The following is a 22,910-nucleotide window of genomic DNA, read 5'->3' on the forward strand; positions in this document are numbered from 1 at the left end:
GATAGTATACTAAATCTGAAGGAAACCCTTGGTGCGAAGAATCCAACTGATATGTTTACTAAGGTGGTACCAATTGATAAGTTGAAGTTGTGCACAACTTCAACCGGGCTTCCATGAACATGAAGAGGATGCAAAGACTCGAGAGAGACGAGTGTTACAGAGGATACAAACTTGGTTGGCAGCTAAATGATGATCAAGACTCTAATTGGGAGATTGTTAGATATGAAGACTTATCATTAGATCTGAAATTCTTTTGGGCGGGCCAATCTTTTTAAGGGTTTTTTTCTTTGTGTTTTTCAGTTGGACTTAGTCTTTTAGATGTTAGGCTAAATCTTGTTGTTCCTATATTTATGAACGATTGCATCTGTAACATTGTAGCAGAAAAAGCTTGCATGGAATAAAATCTCTCTCTCTTTCTCTCTCTCTCTCTCTCTCTTTCTCTCTCCCCCTCTCTCTCTCTCTCTAGTTCGATAGTGGATGTAGCTTATCACAAGATAGTGAGAACCACTTAAATCTTTATGTTTTGTGTGTTTTGATTTTGATTTTCGTTTTTGTTTTTTTATTGTATTCCTTAAATATGCTTTCTTTCTCATTTCTTTTTAACCTAACATTGCTTTTGTTTACTACAAAAGAGGTGGGGAGGTATACTCGTTTAAAGCGAATTAAACATATTGGGTCGTCAGTATCTCGTGACCATTCTGCAATTCAGTGTGTTTATACAATGATACAATTAGCAAAAAACCCTATAATTAACAAATAAAAATATAATTTAATAACTTAATATAAAAAATGGCTAAGTGAGACTAGATCACTTCGTAGAGGCTTTGCCTCTTAAATTGGAGGTCTTGAGTTCTAATGCAGACATTGGCGATTTGGCGATACTAACCGCTAAATACTAACCCCGCCATTCAAAAAAAAAATATAAAAAAAGGCTAAAGACGGATGTTCTAAATAACATAAGACGTGATTTTGGCGACAATGTCAAACTTAATATTTTTACAAGCCATGTTTGTAAGGAGTGATTTTAGATGAGAACTTTGTATAAAATTAATATTTTTATATTTATTTTTCAATATTATATATATATATATATGATTTAAAACGACATTTTATTAAAACTTAACGATAAGTATAAGTTTTGAAGTCATAACGTATATGACGAAACTATGATGAATTTTTTAAAACCTTGCTAAAGACGAAATAATATATAAAGACGAAATAATATATAGTTTGTTACTATTTTTTATTGAACGAACCTAAGTTAAAAATGCTTGACCCTACACTTTCTACTATTTTTCACATAAGTCGTTAACGATTTTGTGTTGTTCTTATTATGTATAGTATAAAAAAATATTATTTTGTCCGGAATAAACTGGGAAAAGAAGAAAACCCAGCAGGAACTTATTGGAAACTGTACATAAATAAATAACATCTCTCTCTTTCTCTCTCACACATACACACTGACACACACTCTCTATATAGTATCTGGTCCGTCGATCCAGCTACGCTTTTCACAGTTCTCTCTCCCCGCTGTCTCCGTCACTCCCCAACTACTACCACCACCGTCTCTCGGCTCCGGTCAGATAGTCTCCTTATATTAATCGACAGGCGTCGTGGATCTGATCAGATCCGTGGCTCTCAATCAAGCCCCTGTGCAATGGAGGAGGCTCTCGAAATGGCACGCGCCAAGGACACGAAAGAGAGAATGGCTGGAGTAGAGAGGCTTCATGAACTTCTAGAAGCTTCGAGGAAGAGTTTATCGTCTTCGGAAGTTACTTCTCTCGTCGATTGTTGCTTAGATCTCTTGAAAGATAACAATTTTAGGGTTTCGCAAGGGGGTTTACAGGCTCTTGATTCTGCTGCGGTTCTTTCCGGTGAACACTTAAAACTTCATTTCAATGCCCTAGTTCCTGCTACTGTTGAGCGTCTCGGCGATGCTAAGCAGCCCGTTCGCGATGCGGCTCGACGCCTCTTGCTCACTCTCATGCAGGTAAGGTGTCGGTGTGTGTTTTTTACTGTCACTTTATAGTGAGCTTTAATTGTTTTTCACTCATGCTTTGGGTATTTATAACAGCCCTTTTTGGTGATCGAACTTATATATCTTGAATTCTTATTTGTAATTGTGGGATTCTCGGGTAGAGTATTAGAAGAGAGAGATCGATTAGATGATGAACTATTGGTTCTAAGCCATCTGTGTGTTTCTTATGGATTGCTATGTCCAAGTATTTCGAGTCTGCATTTCTCATATCTTGATATGGCTCAAAAGATAAAATTTTCTACTGAAGGTTTACAGTAGGAATTGATAATTTCAATTTCCGTAATTTGTTACAGAAGCAGGTTTCTTTGGCAGTCATTTGTCATTAGATACTATTTCCGGTTAATTTTTGGTACAAGTTTGTTTTTGTTTTTAGTTTTTTGTTTTTTTCACTTTGTTGCTAGCAAGGTCGACATCTGATTATTTTGAGTTGATTATATTATATTTAGTGACTGGGTCTAAATTTCCGAAATTTATTACTAGTATGTGTTGTACATCAATCTTGTCCATGATCTACAAATTGCCCGGGGAATCTTACATTTGAAACTGTGAAGTGCATTCAATTCACTTGCTGCAAGTTGTATGGGGTTTCATGGCCTTCGATTACAACAGTTGTACTCTACTTGTGCCATAGACCTGTCACATGTGGGCCCAATTTGAGTTTCTTATGTTTTCCAACACGACTTGCATAAGCTGTAGTCAATTGGTAACACATTGTGCCCTTATCCATAAAAGACTGAGGATTTTAATGTAGTACTTCCTAAAATGAGTGTACAAAGGGCAACTCACACACACAAACTTATCGGATTTACAAGGATTTGGAGGGAAGTCTTTATGTGCTGCATTTCCCTTGCATTTTGCTAGAAAGCATTTGTGTGACTCAACCCATGGCTTTCCTATCATGAAGGAGTTATTGTATATTTTCACAAACCCATTAAAATAATCAGATTGGCAAATTATCATTAATATCTTCCCGTAGGCATTCTATGATCTTATCAATTTCATTAAGCATTCAAGCTCAACTATACTGATGGCAAGTTACAATGCCGTTATAGTTCCTATTACCCTGTATGATCTTTTCACATGGAATTTCTGTCTTTACGGCCTTAGGGGTATATTCTTTAGGATGAATTGAGCTTAACTGTGATTTGTTTGTTCAGTTTGCAGATGCCTACTCAAGCTGAGTTAACTTACTTTTGGCCTACCCTTAATGAACATGCCATTGCCCAGCCTTGTATCTATATAGTTTTTATTTTCAGTGATCTCGTTGTAGTTAGATTGGTTGTACAAAGTTGTTTTTATTTTTCCTATCAATGTTATATGGTTGCAAATAGCTGAAAAGCTTACTAGCTTGCATCTTGGTTGTGGTGCAGGTTTCATCTCCAACTCTTATTGTGGAAAGAGCTGGATCCAATGCATGGACTCACAAAAGCTGGAGAGTTAGAGAAGAGTTTGCAAGAACTGTGACATCTGCCATTGGTCTATTTGCATCTACAGAGCTACCCCTGCAACGTGCTATTCTTCCTCCTGTATGTTCTCTTCTATTGTTTCACAAGGGGCTTTCAGTTTCATTGTTAACAACATGCAAAAAACAACATACTAATACTTCCACTCTCCCCTCTCGTATCTTCATGTGATCAGATATTACAGATGTTATACGACCCTAATCCAGGTGTTAGAGAAGCCGCTATTTTATGCATCGAGGAGATGTATGCTCAAATTGGGCCTCAATTCCGTGAAGAACTCCATCGCCATCAGCTTCCATCATCAATGGTGATTATGTTAGAGCTAATGTTACTGTTACAGTTCATTTCTTTTGTGTTTTCTTCAACCCACTGACTTGAGATGATTTCAGGTAAAAGATATCAATGCCAGATTAGAAAGAATTGAACCAAAACGTCCTTCAGAAATACGAGTCAATACATATCCTCCTACTGGTGCCAAGTCTTCTAACCATAATCCCAAAAGAAGCAGCCCAAAAGCCAAGGCTTCCTCTCGTGAAGTTTCCCTTTTTGGAGGTTAGTTAGTTAGATATGTATACGTATATATATTTGGCTTATGTCTATAGGTTCAATGCAAGTCATTACTCTTTTTTGTTGTTTTCTTTACTAGGGGATAGTGATGTCACTGAAAAGCCTGTAGACCCAATAAAAGTGTATTCAGAGAAGGAGCTAATCCGTGAGTTTGAGAAGGCTGCTTCAATCCTTGTTCCTGAGAAAGATTGGTCTGTTCGTATTGGAGCCATGCAAAGAATTGAAGGCCTTGTCATTGGAGGTATGTATTAGTTTACTCATATTTTCCTTTTAAAAATATACACACAAATTCAAACTTGTAGTAGACTCAGACTGATATTCCTTTCATTTGTCATTTGCCACACCAGGTGCAACTGATTATCCGTGTTTCCGTGGCCTTCTAAAGCAACTTGTTGGTCCTCTAAGCACACAGTTAGCTGATCGAAGGTCCAGCATAGTTAAGCAGGTATAGCATGCAGCGTAGTATTTTACCTGAATCATCTTGATCTCCAGCTGTAAATCATTCTAACCTTTTTATTACAATGCGTGTGCTAGGCTTGCCACTTACTGAACTTTCTATCTAAAGAGCTTTTGGGAGATTTTGAGTCATGTGCAGAGATGTTCATTCCTGTGAGTAATACAGACTTATCTTCTTCTTTGAAAGAAGCTATAGTTTTCCCAATACCTTTCTGACACATGATTTGACATTCAGGTCCTTTTCAAACTTGTGGTGATCACTGTTCTTGTAATTGCAGAGTCAGCAGACAACTGCATAAAAACGGTATCTAATTGTTATATGTTCGTTTTCTGGATTCTATTTCTTCTTACACATATTTTTTTCCAGATGTTGCGTAACTGCAAAGTTGCCCGGATACTTCCTCGTGTTGCTGACACTGCAAAACATGACCGCAGTGCGATACTTCGTGCCAGGTGTCAATTCCCTCTGTCAACCAAGATTCGGTCAAGACCATATATTACTATATTACTATTTGCTAATTGCTAATATCATCACATTTCAATTTTACAGATGCTGTGAGTATGCTTTATTGATACTGGAATATTGGGCTGATGCTCCTGAGATACAACGCGCAGCTGATCTGTATGAAGACCTTATTAAATGTTGTGTGGGAGATGCAATGAGCGAGGTCTTTTTTTAAGTCTCTTATTCTTGTTATTTATTATTTTTTTATTACAAGTAATTAACGCAAGATGGGAACCAAACAGGTGCGGGCAACTGCTAGAGCGTGCTACAGAATGTTCTCCAAAACATGGCCTGAACGTTCGCGGCGATTGTTTTCATTGTTTGATCCTGTTATTCAAAGGGTATGTATGTCTTTTCCCAAATAAGATGAACAATCTTTATCATTTATTAATATATTATTTTATGCACAGATAATAAATGACGAGGATGGGGGTATGCACAGGCGACATGCATCACCTGTAGTTCGTGAGAGGACCCCACAAACATCATCTCATAACAATACTTCAACTCTATCAGGATATGGAACTTCAGCAATCGTTGCAATGGACAGAAACGCAAGCTTACCTTCTGCCCCCTCACCCTCACCTTCTCTCTCATCCTCCGTTTTTTCATCCCAACCAAAATCCATTAGCAAGGCCCCTGAACGCAGCCTAGAAAGCGTCTTACATGCCAGCAAACAGAAAGTCACTGCCATTGAAAGCATGCTTCGAGGCTTAGATTCCGGAAGAGTTCGATCATCAAGTCTCGATCTTGGTATAAGTTTTGATTCAAATCATCATCATTCATCATTTAACATTCTATAATTATTATTATGTTATATGTATTTTTGGAATGGCTAATTTTGTCTTTTATCTATCGGTGCTAGTACAGGAGTGGACCCACCTTCATCTCGTGACCCACCATACCCTCTCGCAGCCCCTGCGTCCAATAGTCTCGCAACCTCTTTATCATTAGATTCTACCTCCGGTATCTCAAAAGGCAACAACCGAAACGGTGGCTTGGGTTTATCAGACATCATCACTCAAATCCAAGCTTCACGTGATTCTTCCAAGCACCCGTATCGTGGTGGTAACAACACCACAAACACACATGAAAACTTTTCATCACTTTCATCCTACACAACAAGACGAGGCTCTGAAAGAAGCTCCTTCGAAGACAACAATGATATCAGAGAAGCCAGACGATCAGTCAACTCACATCATACAGACACCAGACACTATTCAGAATACTCACATAATACCAGTCACGTCCCCAATTTTCAAAGACCACTTTCGAGAAAGAATATTCCCGGGAGAATGGCATCAAACAGACGAAGGAGTTTCGATGAGAGCCAATTCTCACCCGGAGAGATGTCAAGCTATACAGACGGGCCATCTTCTCTTAATGACGCGTTAAGCTCCGGTCTCAATTCCAGCTCAGACTGGAACGCCAGGGTGGCGGCGTTTAACTATTTACACTCATTACTCCAACAAGGACCAAGAGGAGTTCAAGAAGTCACACAAAGTTTTGAGAAAGTCATGAAGCTATTCTTCCAACACTTAGACGACCCTCACCATAAAGTCGCACAAGCTGCCTTAACAACACTCGCTGACATCATCCCAGCTTGTCGAAAGCCTTTCGAAAGTTACATGGAGAGAATATTACCACATGTGTTTTCCCGGTTAATCGATCCAAAGGAGTTAGTTAGACAACCGTGTTCAACAACTTTAGAAATTGTCGGGAAAAGTTACGGTGTGGATTCGCTTTTACCCGCGTTACTCCGGTCATTAGACGAACAACGTTCCCCGAAAGCGAAACTTGCTGTGATTGAATTTGCTATTATCGCGTTTAACAAACACGCGGGAAACTCAGAAGGTGCTGGGAATAGTGGGATTTTGAAGCTATGGCTTGCTAAATTAGCACCATTGGTTTACGACAAAAATACGAAACTCAAAGAAGCGGCGACAACGTGTATTATATCGGTTTACTCTCATTTCGATTCGACTTCTGTTTTGAATTATATTCTTAGTTTATCGGTTGAAGAACAGAATTCTTTGAGACGTGCGTTGAAGCAACATACGCCTCGGATTGAAGTGGATTTGATGAATTATTTACAACAGAAGAAAGACAGATCACAACGCGCGAAATCTTATGATCCGTATGATGCTGTTGGGACCTCTTCTGAAGAAGGATATGTTCAGGTTACTAGTACTAAAAAGACTCCATTGTTTGCCAGGTATTCTGGTAGTTCTATTGATAGTAGTGATGGTGGTAAGAAATGGGGTTCGGGTTCTGGTTCTGGTCTAGAAGCTTCTACACAGATTGTAAGACATGATGGAAGTGACGATAATCTGTATCAGAGTCTTGATTCCAATAATGGTAATGTATATTCTTCAAAAGATGCTAAGTATGTTGCTAGTTCCATGCTGTCAGAAAGTTTAGACATGGAGGCTGCTTCAACACCGCGTTTCAATGGACAACAGGTTGATATCGAGGGTCCAACTGATTTGGAACTTAATGTCACAAAACTTGCAGCTTTGAAGATCAATTCTTCCTCTGATACAAGACCAAGCATCCCTCAAATCCTTCATCTTGTGAGTTGTGGTTCTTGAGCTTATTATAATTACAAATTTAACCTTGATAACTAACAATAACATGTTTATTGGTTTGCTTAGATTTCTAATGGGACTGATGAATGTTCTACAACAAGTACAACCAAGCGCAATGCCTTACAACAGTTGGTTGATGCTTCTGTTGTCAATGATTCCTCCATATGGACAAAGGTATGGATCGAATGCACATATTGATAGAAATAATTATACTTATATATTTATGTTTGTTTGATTGATGTATTTGGTTGCAGTATTTCAATCAAATTTTGATGGTGATACTTGAGGTTTTGGATGACACGGATCCATCAATCCGGGAGCTTGCTCTCTTGTTAATATCAGAAATGTTGAAGAATCAGGTAAGCTCTTTAATTTTTCATGTTGTGTTACTTTAAATATAATCCAATATTTTCTTCTAATGATTTCTCCAGAAAGATGGCATGGAAGATTCTATTGAGATTGTAGCCGAAAAGTTACTACATCTTACGAAAGATACAATCCCAAAAGTAGGTTTTCATCATCAAAATTTGATATGTTTTAATGCAGAATTGTTATTTATAGTGTTTTCATTGGTAGGTATCAAATGAAGCAGAACACTGCTTAAGTGTTGTTTTCTCTCAGTATGATCCATTCAGATGTTTAAGTGTAAGTTATTCTACGGATTGGAAAAATGTTTTTTTTTTTAAATAGCAATTTCTATGCATTAAACATTTGTGTTGTGAGGTTGTAGGTTATCGTTCCGTTATTGGTCACTGAAGATGAGAAAACTCTTGTTGCATGTATAAACTGTTTGACCAAGGTACAAATTTCTGATGAAACCCAAAAGTAGTAGCATTGTAGTTAAGGAAACACCTTTGTAAAATGATTTTGTTTTTGTATGTGTTACACAGCTTGTGGGTAGGCTTTCACAGGAGGAACTAACGGGTCAATTAGATTCCTTTTTGCCAGCTCTTTTTGATGCTTTTGGTAATCAGAGTGCCGATGTCCGCAAGGTAATTATTATTATTATTATTATTTACAAATTAATGTGTTTAAAATAATTATTAGTTAATCTGTTTGTTGTTGGTGGTGGCAGACTGTTGTTTTCTGTTTGGTGGATATCTACATAATGCTTGGAAAAGGGTTTTTACCATATTTGGAAGGACTCAACAGTACACAGTTACGGTTAGTAACGATATATGCAAACCGTATATCACAGGCCAGGACGGGGGCTCCTATCCAGGACTAGCAATGATGAGATGAGATGAGATGTTCATTTTGGTTGTGAATCAATCTTTTGTATATTTGTATGTCTTGTGTGATGTGTTGTGTGCATTCCGTTAAAAGGTTTTAAGAGGGGGTTTCTTTGTATGTTATTTGTTTTTTATGGCTTCATTTTTGCCCCTTTTTTGTTTATTATTACAACGCTTGATTTGATTGGAGTGGAAGAGTAGTGTGGTTTTCTAAAAAACGATTTAAGTCTTAGTGAAATTGTATCTTGGTGGTTGCTCTATGTGACTTAATTTAACCTGTTTGTAGATGAATCAAGATGGCAGAGACTAGGTTTGGGTTTGGCAGGGTAGTTAGCTCCATTGTTTGTGTAGGGTGCTTTAGCTACGCTATTATTGTGTAAAAACTTATAGGATTATGATGCATGAGGATAAATGGTCGTATGCATGTCATATTTTGATGCATTTGGACAAGTATAAAAGGATTAATCACGCGGTGAAGGTAGTGGTTTTAGTTTCTTTATTCTATAAGGCATTCATAACTGTATTAATAGTTCATAAGGTTTTTCATTATTCAACCATTAGGTTACTATCTAGACATGCACAAAAAATTTGGTTCACGATCCTAATTGGCCAAAGAACCGGTAAATTGGTCCGCTATGAACCGATCAGATTTAGGAACCAAACCGTTGGTTTGCACCAGTTTGATATTTTAGTTATTGAAACCGGTTTAGATAGGTTCAACAATTTTTTTTATTTAATGAATGAACCGGTTTGAACCAAACCGTTTTAAGGTTGAACCGATGTTGCCATTTTTGAATTGGAATCAAAACAATTTAAAGAACCGGTTCGGTATGATGAAAAAACTATTTTGTGCACCTCTATTACTATCTATTATCGCATGGAAAAGTAATTTTCCATTTAAGTTAGCAATATATCATTCAAAATTATTCCAACTTTATATAACAAACTATTCAACTATTGTTATATTTTAACCGTACATGATATTTTGAGAAACATGAAGTGAAGCTAGTAAATGGGCAACCTAAGGCCATGCCGTGGGGATTGGTTTGGACAGCTTAATCCATTAAAGTATTTTTCTACAACTCCAAGAGTTACAAAGCTCAAATCTGATTCTTCCAATTGTCTTGATAAATAAAATTTCCAACGTTATTCATTAAGGCACCTCAATAAGTCAAGATCCCGAACCCAAATTCCTTAAAGGCGACTAAATGCATAAAGTCACTCCTTAAGCGTCCAAATCTCTAGAGTTGCTCACCTAAGGTTTCCAGAAGGGTTTCCTACAGATAGTAAACCATAAAGATCGTAGCTTTATGAACATACATGTCTAATGCATGTCCCTTCCATTTTAGGTCAAAAACATGGCAATAAGGAACTAAAGCTTAAGTAATGGAACCAAAACTTCATATATCCTCAAATCTGGAACATATGACACTACAATGACCACATGGATCCATAAAGTTGGCAACTTTATGAGATCGAAACTTCCAATTTCTCACATCATGAAGATTAAAGGACAAAAGGGCTAGATCTAGAGACAAGTAACATAAAGGTTGGATCTTGATGACTTACAAGAGTCCAGAAAATGTGCAGAAGAGGGATAAAGAGAGTTGCTTACTGAAACAAAACACAAGGGTGCCTTCTTCCTCAAAACACCACCAAACACTCAAAGGTTAGCAATAGAGACTAGGTTTTCTCTTGGAGCCTGAGGGAAAGTGATTGAGGCTGAGGGTGGGCAACCTTAGCCATCACGCTCCCTTAAATAGGGGCTTAAACTCCGAATTTGGTTTTGCCATTAAACAACAGCCACGCCGTGGTACCAACTTAGTGCCCATGAAACTTTGGCCTTGGCCATGTCGTGGCCACCAGAAATCCAATATCCAAAAATATTAAATTACTTAAAAAAAACATATCCGAAACTTAGCGTTACAAGAATTTAGATATTTTAGCCTTGATGAAAAGGAAAATGGATCCCGATTTCTGATTATACATGCTATGAATTGTGATCTACTAACCGTCCAAACTTCTTCTTTGGTTGCTTAGGAAATTATATTGTTTGTAAACTGTGATTTTCATGTGTTTGGGTTTTAGATTAGAATTTAGTACTTGGAAACTTCAAATGAAGGTTATATTCTGTGTACAAATTACACCATCGCACATTAATTTTCTCTCTTTATTCAACGTTGACGTATGTACTTTATTCAAACATTTGGAAAAACATACAAAACTTCCCTCTGTTTCTTTTATTTATTAGAGTTTAAAGAGCTACTTAGTGCTGCTATGGCCTATGAGCATCTATGTACTTGAGCACCTTGGGGAGTGAGTACATAAAATAAGTTAGATAGGTTTATACTTGTGTCAAGCTTCTACAACCATATGCACATGATCATGTGGGTTTCCTCATTCACAACTTCTATTATGGCTTTATCGATTTTCTTCTTTCCCTCTATATTTCATGCAGATATTCAAAGGCAATATTTTTAGTAAATATGTTCTATCTTTTTTGACATGCAAAAGTTTATAAAAAGACTAACCAAAATGGACCCAAACATGATTTTTTTTCCACGCGAAGTAGGATTTTTATAGTATGTCCTATGAGTATTGTGTAAATGGACGAGAGATCCAACGGTGACCGAATCACCATCAACTAGTTCACATGCATGGATCTTGTAAGGAAATATGACAATTATCTCGTAGGGGTTGTGCGTAAAGATATCATGGAAGACATCCCCCTTATTACTGATCTCTACATAACCAATTTGTTGGGAGTAACAACAAAACAAGTTAAACACTTCAAGACAAACGTCAGAAAAACTTCGTTGAAACTTACAGAATAAAACTTCTAAAAACTTCAATAAAAAACTGAACATAATATTTAACATGGTTTGGTCAAGGTGACTAATGTCCACGGGCAAACGGGAGAGAGAGAGAGAGAGAGAGAGAGAGGATTTTATTAACTTTTGAGGAGCTATTGCAAACACTAAATGTTGTATTTACTTTGAGCTCTCACTGAAAAACTAACAATTTACAATGATGAGGATATGAACCTATTTATAGGCAAGCGTGAGAAACCCTAATTCTAATGGGCAATGCCCATCCATAACTAGCACATAAAGGGGATGCATTAATTTCCAACCAATCACGGAGTGCCATATCAGCGCTTCTAGAATCTTCAACCTCATAAACAACAACTATACACATGATGAAGCATCAAGAGCCAAGATGTCACATCATGTTCCGCCATGGCACATCATGATGGAGTATTTATCATCATGATGGTGCATCAGCCATATGGAGAATCCTCCTTGATTATCCTCATTCTTATGAGCAACATTGGACAATCTTGAGCATCCTAACGAACATTTCACCTGAGTGGTGGATCAAGAGCCATGATGCCGCATTATGAACATTAGTGGTGCATCATGCTCTTGAATGGCACATCCTGATCCAATAAATAATCAACAACACTTCAACACTCCTGGAGCGCGACAAAGCACAAAATGGTGGCGCATCTTGCAGATGGAACACCTTGGACATGATTCACGAACCTTGATCAAAGGTAGCGCATCTTGCACCAATAGTGGCACATCTAGTGCATGATGCATATCAGATGCTCAACACCCAACTCCAAGTGCTCCATGTTTATTCCCGATGCCCCATCTTCCTACAAATGCTCTATTTGATTCTGATGTTCTATGCAACTCCAAGTCCTCCATGTTAATTCTAAGTGCTCTATGGTGGACAAAAATTCTTACCCCAACAACTTCATTTGACAATAAAATTTCACCATTCCTAACAATACCGTATCTCTCTCCTGTTGAACCCTTCTCTTCAAACTTTTAGAAGGCCATTTGAAGCCATGAAAAGCTTCAATTTTTCAGTGGTAACCACCTTGGTTAACATATCAGCTAGATTCTTCGATCCAAGGATTTTCTTCAACTTTATAGTTCCTTCAATGATTAAATCTCGAATGAAATACCTTATTTTAATGTGTTTCGTTCTACTATGAAACACTAGAGTCAGATAATGGATGTACCAGAAGCAGAGTCACACAACTTGACTTTACTATCTCGAAGATCTTTCAGGTACTTTGGGTAGCTTTGTTTCCAATATCCCTTCAATTGGTAGTAGAAACAAATGGAATCTTTGGGGTTAATACTTGGAATGATCCTAGAACTACCTTTTCCTTTTACCGTATGATCAAAGGATTTAATCCTAGACGACCCCTTTCCATTGGGAAGAGAATCTTTTTTGGACCACAATTGTCACCAATTTCAATGCCCATGGAAATTTAGAAATTAGACCTAATAAGAATCTCTTATTTAGATGTGCTCTTAAGCATTTCTGCTTCAACAACAATAAATATTTGGGTTAGATCAATTACGACCACGTCGATATTCCTCATATAAAAGTTCTCAATGAACTGATCGTATGACTTTAGAAGCGAAAGAAGAACCAAATCAATGGCTTGCTCCCTTGTGAAAATGAAACCTATTCTATCCAACATGTTAATGTATGATTTCATTTTCAGAACATGCGTACACACATAATTTCCATCTTGATGTCTAAATGCCAATATGGATTGAGTAGATTCATATATTTCAACTCGAGGAAAACATGATGCTGGGAGAGTCACTGGAGGAGGAGGTGGAAGAGTTGAAGAGAAATAATATCCAGTTCCATCATTTCCTATGGAGGGGTAAACAATTTCACATTGACTTGAAATTGGAAGACCATCTCCAGAAGATTAGGGAAACCCATTTCCATAAGAATGAGAAAGATCATTTCTATCTTCATAAGACATCTAAAATTAAGAGAAATTAGAATTCAAGTTAGTTGATTTTAATCATTAACTATTAACCCAAAATTTAAATAAAGGCTAAGATCCATATTTTCGATTTGAACTTTGAAGAGGGATGCCATAATCAGATTTGAATATATATATATTTAGGTAGATAAGACTTTTACCAATTCCAATCGTATGAAACTCCTACATCTTTTGAGATTCATTGAATCTTATCAACAACATGTTTAATCTCGGATTATTCTCTCACTTTTGTGACTGAGATGCTGATGACCACAAACGAGATGCAAATACCCATGCAAACCCGCTTGGCACCCTTAATGCCATTTATCATCTCTAATAAATGTGTCGGTTAACTACACGTGTTCCATTAACAATGATAATTTTCGAGATGCCCATCATTTGTCTTTATATTCCCTATTAGTGTGTTGGTTAACCACACACGCTCCACTAACGACATATTAAAGTATGATGTGCGTTTTCATGGATTAACGTACTTTCTATATTTTTCCCAAAGTAACTAGAGTGAGATTTTTAAAAGAAGGTTCTAGTAGTATAAAACATTAGCATGATGATGTAATAGTTAAGTTCAACAATTGTAACCCATTTTGAAGTAATAAAGATGAATTATTTGAGTATTATGTGATTTTGTGTGCATTATACTTATTTTTAACGACAACATAAAATAATAATATAAATACATGTAAAAAATAAAATAATAGATAGATCCAATGTCTATGAAGAAATTTGAAGTAGTCGTAACAAGGATTTTAGATATATAAGGAATGCTAAAAGCCGACTTATAACGAAGAAGTTATGATCTGTCGATGTTTTGCGACAAAACCGGCACGATGCTGTGTGTCGTAAAAAGTGAGTTTGCGATAAACTACTTTTTAGATTTATCAATCTAAATTAAAGTCGTAGTATATGTTAAACCGAGAACGTACATGAAAAGAACATCCAAATCTAACTTTGTTTAAGGAAGTTATGATTTTTCTAACATTTGGCATAGTAATGCACAACCCGAAAATCGAATTTTAGATTGATCGATTTCTAGCTAACACAACCTAAATGAGAATTGAATATCTCATTAATATGAGTTCAACGATAAAAAGACAGTAAAAAACGGAGTCCGTATGTTGAAGTTATGAATGTTACACGGTCGTTAACAGTGTAATCTTCTCAGACTGTTAATTTTAAAAACCTACAAGAATTAGCTAATGGGGTAAAAAAGAAAGTTGTAGATATTGTCTATACCGACGCATGGATATAAAAAACGTAAAAAATGAAGCTTGTATGCAAAAGTAATGAATTTTTTAAAATCATGGTTTTACTTTCGTCCGGTGCCACGTGTCAGCACCATGCTTCACCTTGGTGCCTACGCAAGGCTCACGACGAGAGATCCGGGCTAGTCAATTTAGAGATAATAGGTGACGAAAACGACTTTTCGACAAAAGATTATTTAGAATAAATAATCTTAACCAAGTTGTAGAATATGTCTCAAGGGTTCCGTACATATAAAGAACGCCGAAATCCAAGTTATAACGAAGAAGTTATGACCCGTCGAAGTTTTTCGGCAAAACCGACACGACACCGGAAGACGTAAATAGTGAATTTAAGATAGAGGATTTTTTAGCCTTAGTTATACCGATAACATACAAAAAAAGAACGCCAAAATCTGACTTCGTATGAGGAAGTTATGATTTTTCAAAGTTTTGGCTTAGCAGTGTACAACCCGAAACTCGAATTTTAGTTCGAGCGGTTTTTGGCTTACGCGACCTAAATGAGAGTTGAATATCTCATTAATAGGAACTCAACGGTAAAAATACAAATGAAAACGGAGTCCATATGAAGGAGTTACGAATTCTTCGCGGTCATTTAACAGTCTAAACGCCTCCTACTGTTAAATTTGTGATCCGTCGAGAATTAGCCAACGGAGTCTAAATGAAAGTTGTAGATCTTGATTTTACATACGCGTGGATATAAAGAACATCGAAAACGGAGTTCGTATGCAAAAGTTATGAATTTTTGAAAATCGGCTGATTTCCACCCTATGTACGATGGCACGTGTCAGCACCAGGTGAAAACTTGGAGCCTACGCAACACCACGACGTGGTGACTTTCCAGGAGCACTATAAATAGAGGTGTCGAGGCAGCCTTCAACCTCACACCTTCACCCATTCTTTCTCTTTCTAGAAACACTCTCTAAACCTCCCGAAACCCCCCCAAAAAGCCTAGGGAACCCCTAGTACGAGGCGGAAGCCCCGGAGCACCCGACGGCTCCGAAAAGAAGAGCTTTCGGCTCGGAAACACTACTCCAGCAAAGCCCAATTTTAATTAAAACCCGTTGTAAGTGAGCTATGCCTACCATATCTTTAGTATAACTTATGTTTTAATATAGTAACGTTATTAGGAACTTATAATGAGTATTTGGGCTATTGTTATGAGTTATATAAGAGTGTTTCTTAACGCTTATATAATAGTAATAATATCTAGACTATTAATTAGTCGCGGTTAACGTTAGACTAAACTCTAGTGGTAATGATACTTGGTTTTGTCCGAGGGAAATTGTTTTAACAGTAACGAAGTGCTGTCCGAGTACCAAGTCATCACCTTATCACGTGAGTGCATAGTTACTTTCATCTTACACATAGATATGAAGATCATTGGCAGCTATGGACTTAGTGCCTATTGAATAAATGCTGGTAGCTATGGACTTAGTACCTAATAGATAAACGTTGGTAGATATGGACTTTGTACCTAGACATTGGTAGCTATGGATTTAGTACCCGATGAATGAACTTTAGCAGCTATGGAATTAGTGCTTTACGAATGAGCCTTGGCAGCTATGGACTTAGTGCCAGTCATATAACCCTGGAAGTGAAGGACTTCAGAATGAACGAATGCAGGATAGATGACTCTTAAGAGTAAGGAAGATAATAGGGATGAGTAATTGGGTTGATTGTTTGATTGTTTAAGCATAATAATTATATTATTGTGGGTTGAAAACCCTATGTACTCACCCGTTTTCCCAACCTGACCCACTTAGAACTTCCTGATATCTATGCTGGATGAACAAAATATACATGTTTTATTTGATTTAAACTATATATGTACTTTATACCTATTGATATGTGCATATTTAGTCATATATTTCGTATAATATCTTAATACTTTTTGGCTATTTTGTCTTAATTATTGAACAAAAGGCACTTAATTATGTTAAAATTATATTTTCAACCTAAAAGATGTGCTCGGGTGAAAAAGGAAGCGGGACTAGCGGTCGGAAGTTTGGGAATTAAAGTTTGAAGAAATAGAGCTTAAAATGCGAAGAGCTTGGTGAGTTGGCCATTAACTCGACGAGTTGATTGGAATATTCGCGAACAACTTAAAGCCTTGCCGTACACGGATTTTAAGTGATGGACTCGTCGAGTCGGTCAAAGGAACTCAACGAGTTGCCCCTGTTTTTAGAAAAACATATAAAAGACATTATTTCCCGAAATCCTAAGCTTTTTTGGAGATTATTGGCGACCAATTTGCGATTAGAAGTATTCCTGAAGCTTTAGTATTCGGAAATTCAACCTAGAGAGCAATTTGGAAGAGATTAAAGGCAACATACATTCTCTTTTCCTAATCTTTTGCATAAACTATGTTTCTATCATTAGATTTCGTTTTTCAGATGTTTATTGTAGTAGATATAAGCTAAAAACTCATTACTTCTGTTTAGGCTAGATAAACTTAGGATATGGTTTGATTTTATGGTGTGGATTAATTTGATTTGGTGAATTGTCTTATTAAGCTTGTTAAAGAGCCTTATGTGTTGATAATAATTATATTCTGTTAATAATCAAGTTGTTGAGATTGCATGAACATCTTCTTAATTGCTTGAACCATAAATTTTGTGAACACAACATTATATGCCCAGTATCAGTGAACATGAACCTAGGGTTAACTAGAAAATAAGTACATTAATGTGTAAGAATGTATGATGAACAACCATGCATGAGTTGATTGAGTTACCAAATTTAATTAGCTAAAATTACAAGTCTTACTTGATCTGAATCAAAATACTAGGAAACTTGTTAGTTTAACCAATTGACCACGATTTGAATTAACATGTTTGCTAAGGATTAGTAATAATGAACATGAACCTAATAACATTAATCGGTAACCAACGATATATTAATCCATTGCACTTGCCATAAAATCAACCACATGAATAAGTGAGTCGAACCTGAACAAAAGTCTCTTTTATTATTGAATTTAGTTACTTTCTATTTACTTTAGTTGTTAATTGTCTTTGTTTGAGTGCTAGTTAATTGTTTAAGTTTCTAGTCTTGAAAAACTAGAGAAAACCCTTCTTTCTATTACTTGATTTTAGTTAGATAATTCTTGTAGTTAGTTTAATTGTTACCATTCCCTGTGTTCAGTACCCTACTTGCTTGAACTATATTGCTAATAGATAGGTATACTGCCTTTCATGTGTTTAATTTGTGTTTAAAATAGTAGGATTAAAACTAGTGCATTTCACACACATCACCTATAAAAATGATGGGTAAATATGGGTAGATAAAATACTTGATAAGCGATGAATTAAAATGATGAGAGGCCTCAATGTTTAAGCTAACTTAGTCATCTAGCGGAGTATAGATGACGACTATGGACTATTCTAGACAGTCTAGTGGAACGCTGGCAGGCTCGCAACCTGTAGGTGTTTGTGGACGATGTATTCACCAGTATACTCCATCCCTATCATGGTTGCCTTACTGACATATATTGTTGAGGAATCCCATAAGTAATATTGTCTTCCCGATGATGATCCTTAGGCTAGATCCCTTGAATTAGATACTTTAGGGATAGGAAGTGAGGATAACAGGAACGGGTAATTGGGTTGATTGATGTGATGAAATTAATAAACTTAATTACTGTGGGTTGAAAACCTATGTGCTCACCAGGCTCCCAAGCCTGACCCACTTACTTTATTCTAGACAATCTAGTGGAACGCTGGCAGGCTCGCAATTTGTAGGTGTTTGTGGACGATGTATTCACCAGTGTACTCCATCCCTATCATGGTTGCCTTACTGACATATATTACTGAGGAATCCCCTAAGCAATATTGTCTTCCCGATGATGATCCTTAGGCTAGATCCCTTGAATTAGATACTTTAGGGATAGAAAGTGAGGATAACAAGAACGGGTACTCAGGTTGATTGATGTGATGAAATTAATAAACTTAATTACTATGGGTTGAAAACCTATGTGCTCACCAGGCTCCCAAGCCTGACCCACTTAGTTTATTGTATTACAGGTAGTGGCACAATAACATAAATGCGATGATCTGATGAGGGATTATGGATTATCGCCCAGTAGAAATAAATAGAATGTCGTAACGCCTATGTTGTTTTTTATGCTTTTGATTTGTATTGACAATGACATCTCGAGATTTTTAATATAATGAAAATACATTTATTCGGAAATGATTTGATAAGTTATTTATCATATTTTTGGGAACCAATTCCGCAACACATTTCTTCAAAAGTATGCTATGATTTTCAAATAAATTATAAACAAATCGGTCTTTTCTGACCGTAAAATTGGGGATATCACAAGTACTTTTATATCACTATACTTTTTAATGATATTATATCCTATCAAACCTATTCGACTAATGACTCTCCACCACACAGGGGAGCAGTGGGTGTGAATGAACACTCTTTCAACGACCATTTTATAGGTCTCTTCCTTATACACTCTTTATAGCATGGTTTTGTGAATGAGACATACTATTGATTTGACTGAATTTTCTTATATATATATATATATATATATATATATATATATATATATATATATATAAGGTGTATTTCAAACTTTTTCAAAATATGAGGTTTAAATATTAATTATTTAAATTAATTAATATTAAACAAATTATGATTTATCTTTATCTTTTTAATTAAACAATTAATTAAATCAATTAAATCATTTGTGGATTAAACAATTATTTACTATTAACGAATTAACATAATAATTCAAATTTAATCATAATCCAAACCCTCCTAATTTTCGAAAAAAGGGTTGGGTCTATCAGGTTTTAATTATTCAAATTTTAAGGATTTTGAAATAATATTTACTGAAACAACATAAAACCCTAAAAAGGCTCCCTAATTTTCAAAAAAGGGTTAGGGATGCTAGGGTTGCAAGAACCCTAGCAAATTTCGAAAATTCTAAGAGTGGAGGTTAGGGTTTCAAGAACCCTAGCAAAAATCGAAAATTCCTCCCTTAGGGTTTAATTTCTATAAACCCTAATTTTGATCTATTCAACATTGTACAAGATCAATCGAATACTATAGCTCTGATACCACTGATGGGTTTTATAGGTTACAAAAAAGTATAATGCGGAAAAACTTAACCCTAAGTTCACATGTAACCTATTGGATCTAAGTTTTCTTTATTGATTGAAACAAACAATTGAACATCAAAAACCTTAAGAATACCCTACTATTTTTTCGAAATTCATAAAGGGTTTTAGAGTTTACATACATTTTGATTATTGTATTAAATAATCAACAATTCCTTCTTGAATAAGCTTCAGAAAACAAGCACCAAAAATCTCATGCCTCTAATGGTTTGTACCCAAATCCTAGCAATAGAAGACTTGATAGGAGAGAGGAGGGATGATGGAATTTTTGGTTTTCTTCTCTTGAGAAGGAGTGGCCAAAAATATGAGCTCTAAGGATCCTTATATAGCTGAATTAGGAAACCCTAGACAACCTTAATTTAAATATAATACTAATATGTCAAATTAGGTAATTATCTACATTACTAATGATTGAGGATTAATCTAGAAATGGAGGCTTCAAGTTTTCGACCGTGCCTAGAATATTCTAGAATCTTTTTTCCTATTCAACTATTAAACAGTTACAATTTAGGTCCATGCACTTTTAGTTAATCCATATAATCCCAAAATTAATTCCAATTAATTTATAATTAACTATTAATTAAATAATACTATTTCTAATCAATATATTAACCTCATAATATATTAATAAATGATCTATTGCTAATTATTAATCTTATACTAAACTGATAAATCAACCTCTTTCTTTCTTTCTCTTTCTGTCTCTCTCTCTCTCTCTCTCTCTCTCCTCTCTTTCTCTCTCTCTCTCTCCCTCTCTCCAAAAACTCAATATATCAATTACCAGTTTTGAGGGAAACCCAAAAGAACTTTGATTTTAATTCAGTTATATACCAATTTAGTTATTGGCTTAGACACCAAATTCAACACTTCTAACTCAACTTGTTCTTCATTTTCTGGTTTTTTGTTAGTGTTGGAGCTCTTGGAAAGTTCATCCTTATATAGAACATTCTCATTGAACACCATATCTCGACTTCTGATAACTCTTTTGTGCTCGTTAATCCATAAGTGGTATCCCATGTCATCCAACCCATAACCTATAAATGTGCACTTCCTTCCATTCGCCTCTAACTTGTATCTCTCATAGTCCTTAACTTTTATATACGATACACAATCGAAGACCTTCATATGTTTGAATGAAACCTCACCACCTTGCCTGTAACACCCATAAAATTCATGAAAAATTTAAACTTTTTAAAACCATCCAGAAATCATATTTATATACAACATAGTTTTCATAACACAAAACACGAGGAGGTACACGATCAAGCATTCGCGTTCCCGTGATCATTTGAAGTACCTGAAACATAACCCAAAACTATAAGCCTAAAGCTTAGTGAGTTTCTGATGGGTTTTGGTCATAAGAACATCCTATGTGCTCATACAAACCCTAATGCTTGGATCTAGGTTTCTCTATTGTAAATGCAAGTTATCCAAGACTGTAAACCCTAGATCTAACATATGATAATCAATATAACATATAATTAGGGTTTAGATCATACCTTGATTGTTATGTAGCAATAACAATCTCAATTCCTCCTTGTATTGACTTTAGAAAGCTTAGAGTCAGAAATGTCACTCCTCTAATGGTTCACAAACACCAAGAGCAAGAGGATGAAGATGAGAGAGGATGGAGGCTACCCAAAAATGTGTGAAACCCTAGAACAAAGCTTAGCCACGTTTTTGGTCCTTAAGGGGTCTATATATAGTGAGGCTATTAGGGTTATCTAACAAGGAAACCCTAATTTGGATGCTTAAGCCCTAAGCAACCCATGGACTCCTTTCCTTAAGGCCTTGGACGATTTCTTATGGGGTTCCCCATAGAATTCGTCCACTCCTTAATTTAAGACAATCTATAGCCCAAATTACAATTATCTTATAATTACAATTCCAGTCCCTTAAGTTTAATTAATCTGTTTTAGTCACAAAACTAATTACTAATTAATTATTGACTAATATTAATTAAACAATATGATTTCTCCTTTAATATATTATTCTCATAATATATTAATAAATCATATTTAATCCTTTCTCTCCATAATTCATCCTATCAAGTTGCTTTGGTGAAGGCAACCCAAAAGGACCATGCACCATCGGGTCAAGTACATACCAAAATAGTTATGGACTTAGACACTAATCCAACAGTCTCCCACTTGGATAAGTCTAATAGCTATTATGCGTATGACTACAGATCCTGATCTGCAATCGTAGCTTTCCAAACCCGCTGTCAACTCTGATCCTATCAGATACGCGTGTCCTTAGATAAGGGATCATATATTCCCCCATTCTAGATATCGTAAGACATGATTTCCAATCATTCTCTTTTTACTATTTCTCGATCTCCGATTTATGGCGACTGACTAATTGAACAAATCAATTTAGCCCTAGCCTGGCCGAGCATTTACATTTGTCATCACTAAATCATCGAGGGGCCCAAAGATATCGCTTTTATTCTTCTTTGGATAAAAGGAATGGATAAACTTTGATACAATGCTTGCTTGCACTCACTCACCGAATCACACACAACAATATGTTTTATAACACCAAGTTACTAGTGCGTTTTCATATTATCAATGTGCAACCGATTAGCAAGACACAACTCACACATCTCGGTTTCAAGAATATAAGATGTTATCGTCTCACCAATCACTCATGATACAATTCATGGAGTGATCCAAGTGAGCGTGGGTTTAATCCAATGCTCAAATTCATATTCATAAGCACTCATGAACATTGCAGCAAATATTTGCTTATGTCTAATACTCTTTTAGACAATCCAAACACCAATTCACGACAGTCTTCATTCATACCTACTTCCAACATATGAACGACTGTGGCCCGTTCG

General features: G+C 36.0%; 1 protein-coding gene across 1 annotated transcript; it reads left to right on the plus strand.

Annotated features, from left to right (window-relative positions):
- Positions 1-1,413: 1,413 nt before the first annotated feature.
- On the plus strand, positions 1,414-9,140 carry CLASP (CLIP-associated protein). Its single transcript, XM_078971323.1, has 20 exons — positions 1,414-1,990; positions 3,409-3,564; positions 3,677-3,808; positions 3,891-4,053; positions 4,148-4,309; positions 4,416-4,513; positions 4,603-4,677; positions 4,760-4,828; positions 4,892-4,977; positions 5,075-5,192; positions 5,272-5,370; positions 5,440-5,782; positions 5,900-7,602; positions 7,684-7,791; positions 7,872-7,976; positions 8,049-8,123; positions 8,194-8,262; positions 8,348-8,416; positions 8,508-8,609; positions 8,693-9,140. Exons 1-20 carry the CDS (start codon positions 1,658-1,660, stop codon positions 8,843-8,845), a joined length of 4,218 nt encoding a protein of 1,405 aa, XP_078827449.1. The 5' UTR covers positions 1,414-1,657; the 3' UTR covers positions 8,846-9,140.
- Positions 9,141-22,910: the final 13,770 nt, after the last annotated feature.

Source organism: Lactuca saligna, chromosome 8 (assembly GCF_052625555.1).
Source record: "Lactuca saligna cultivar CGN05327 chromosome 8, ASM5262555v1, whole genome shotgun sequence".
NCBI lineage: Eukaryota > Viridiplantae > Streptophyta > Magnoliopsida > Asterales > Asteraceae > Lactuca > Lactuca saligna.

What these genes read in the sequence shown, in the direction of transcription:
- CLASP (XM_078971323.1), top strand. Translation starts at nt 1,658, where the DNA reads ATGGAGGAGGCTCTCGAAATGGCACGCGCCAAGGACACGAAAGAGAGA. An exon ending in AACGTGCTATTCTTCCTCCT is followed by an intron (nt 3,565 to 3,676) that starts GTATGTTCTCTT and finishes TCATGTGATCAG; the next exon opens with ATATTACAGATGTTATACGA. An exon ending in CAGAAATGTTGAAGAATCAG is followed by an intron (nt 7,977 to 8,048) that starts GTAAGCTCTTTA and finishes TGATTTCTCCAG; the next exon opens with AAAGATGGCATGGAAGATTC.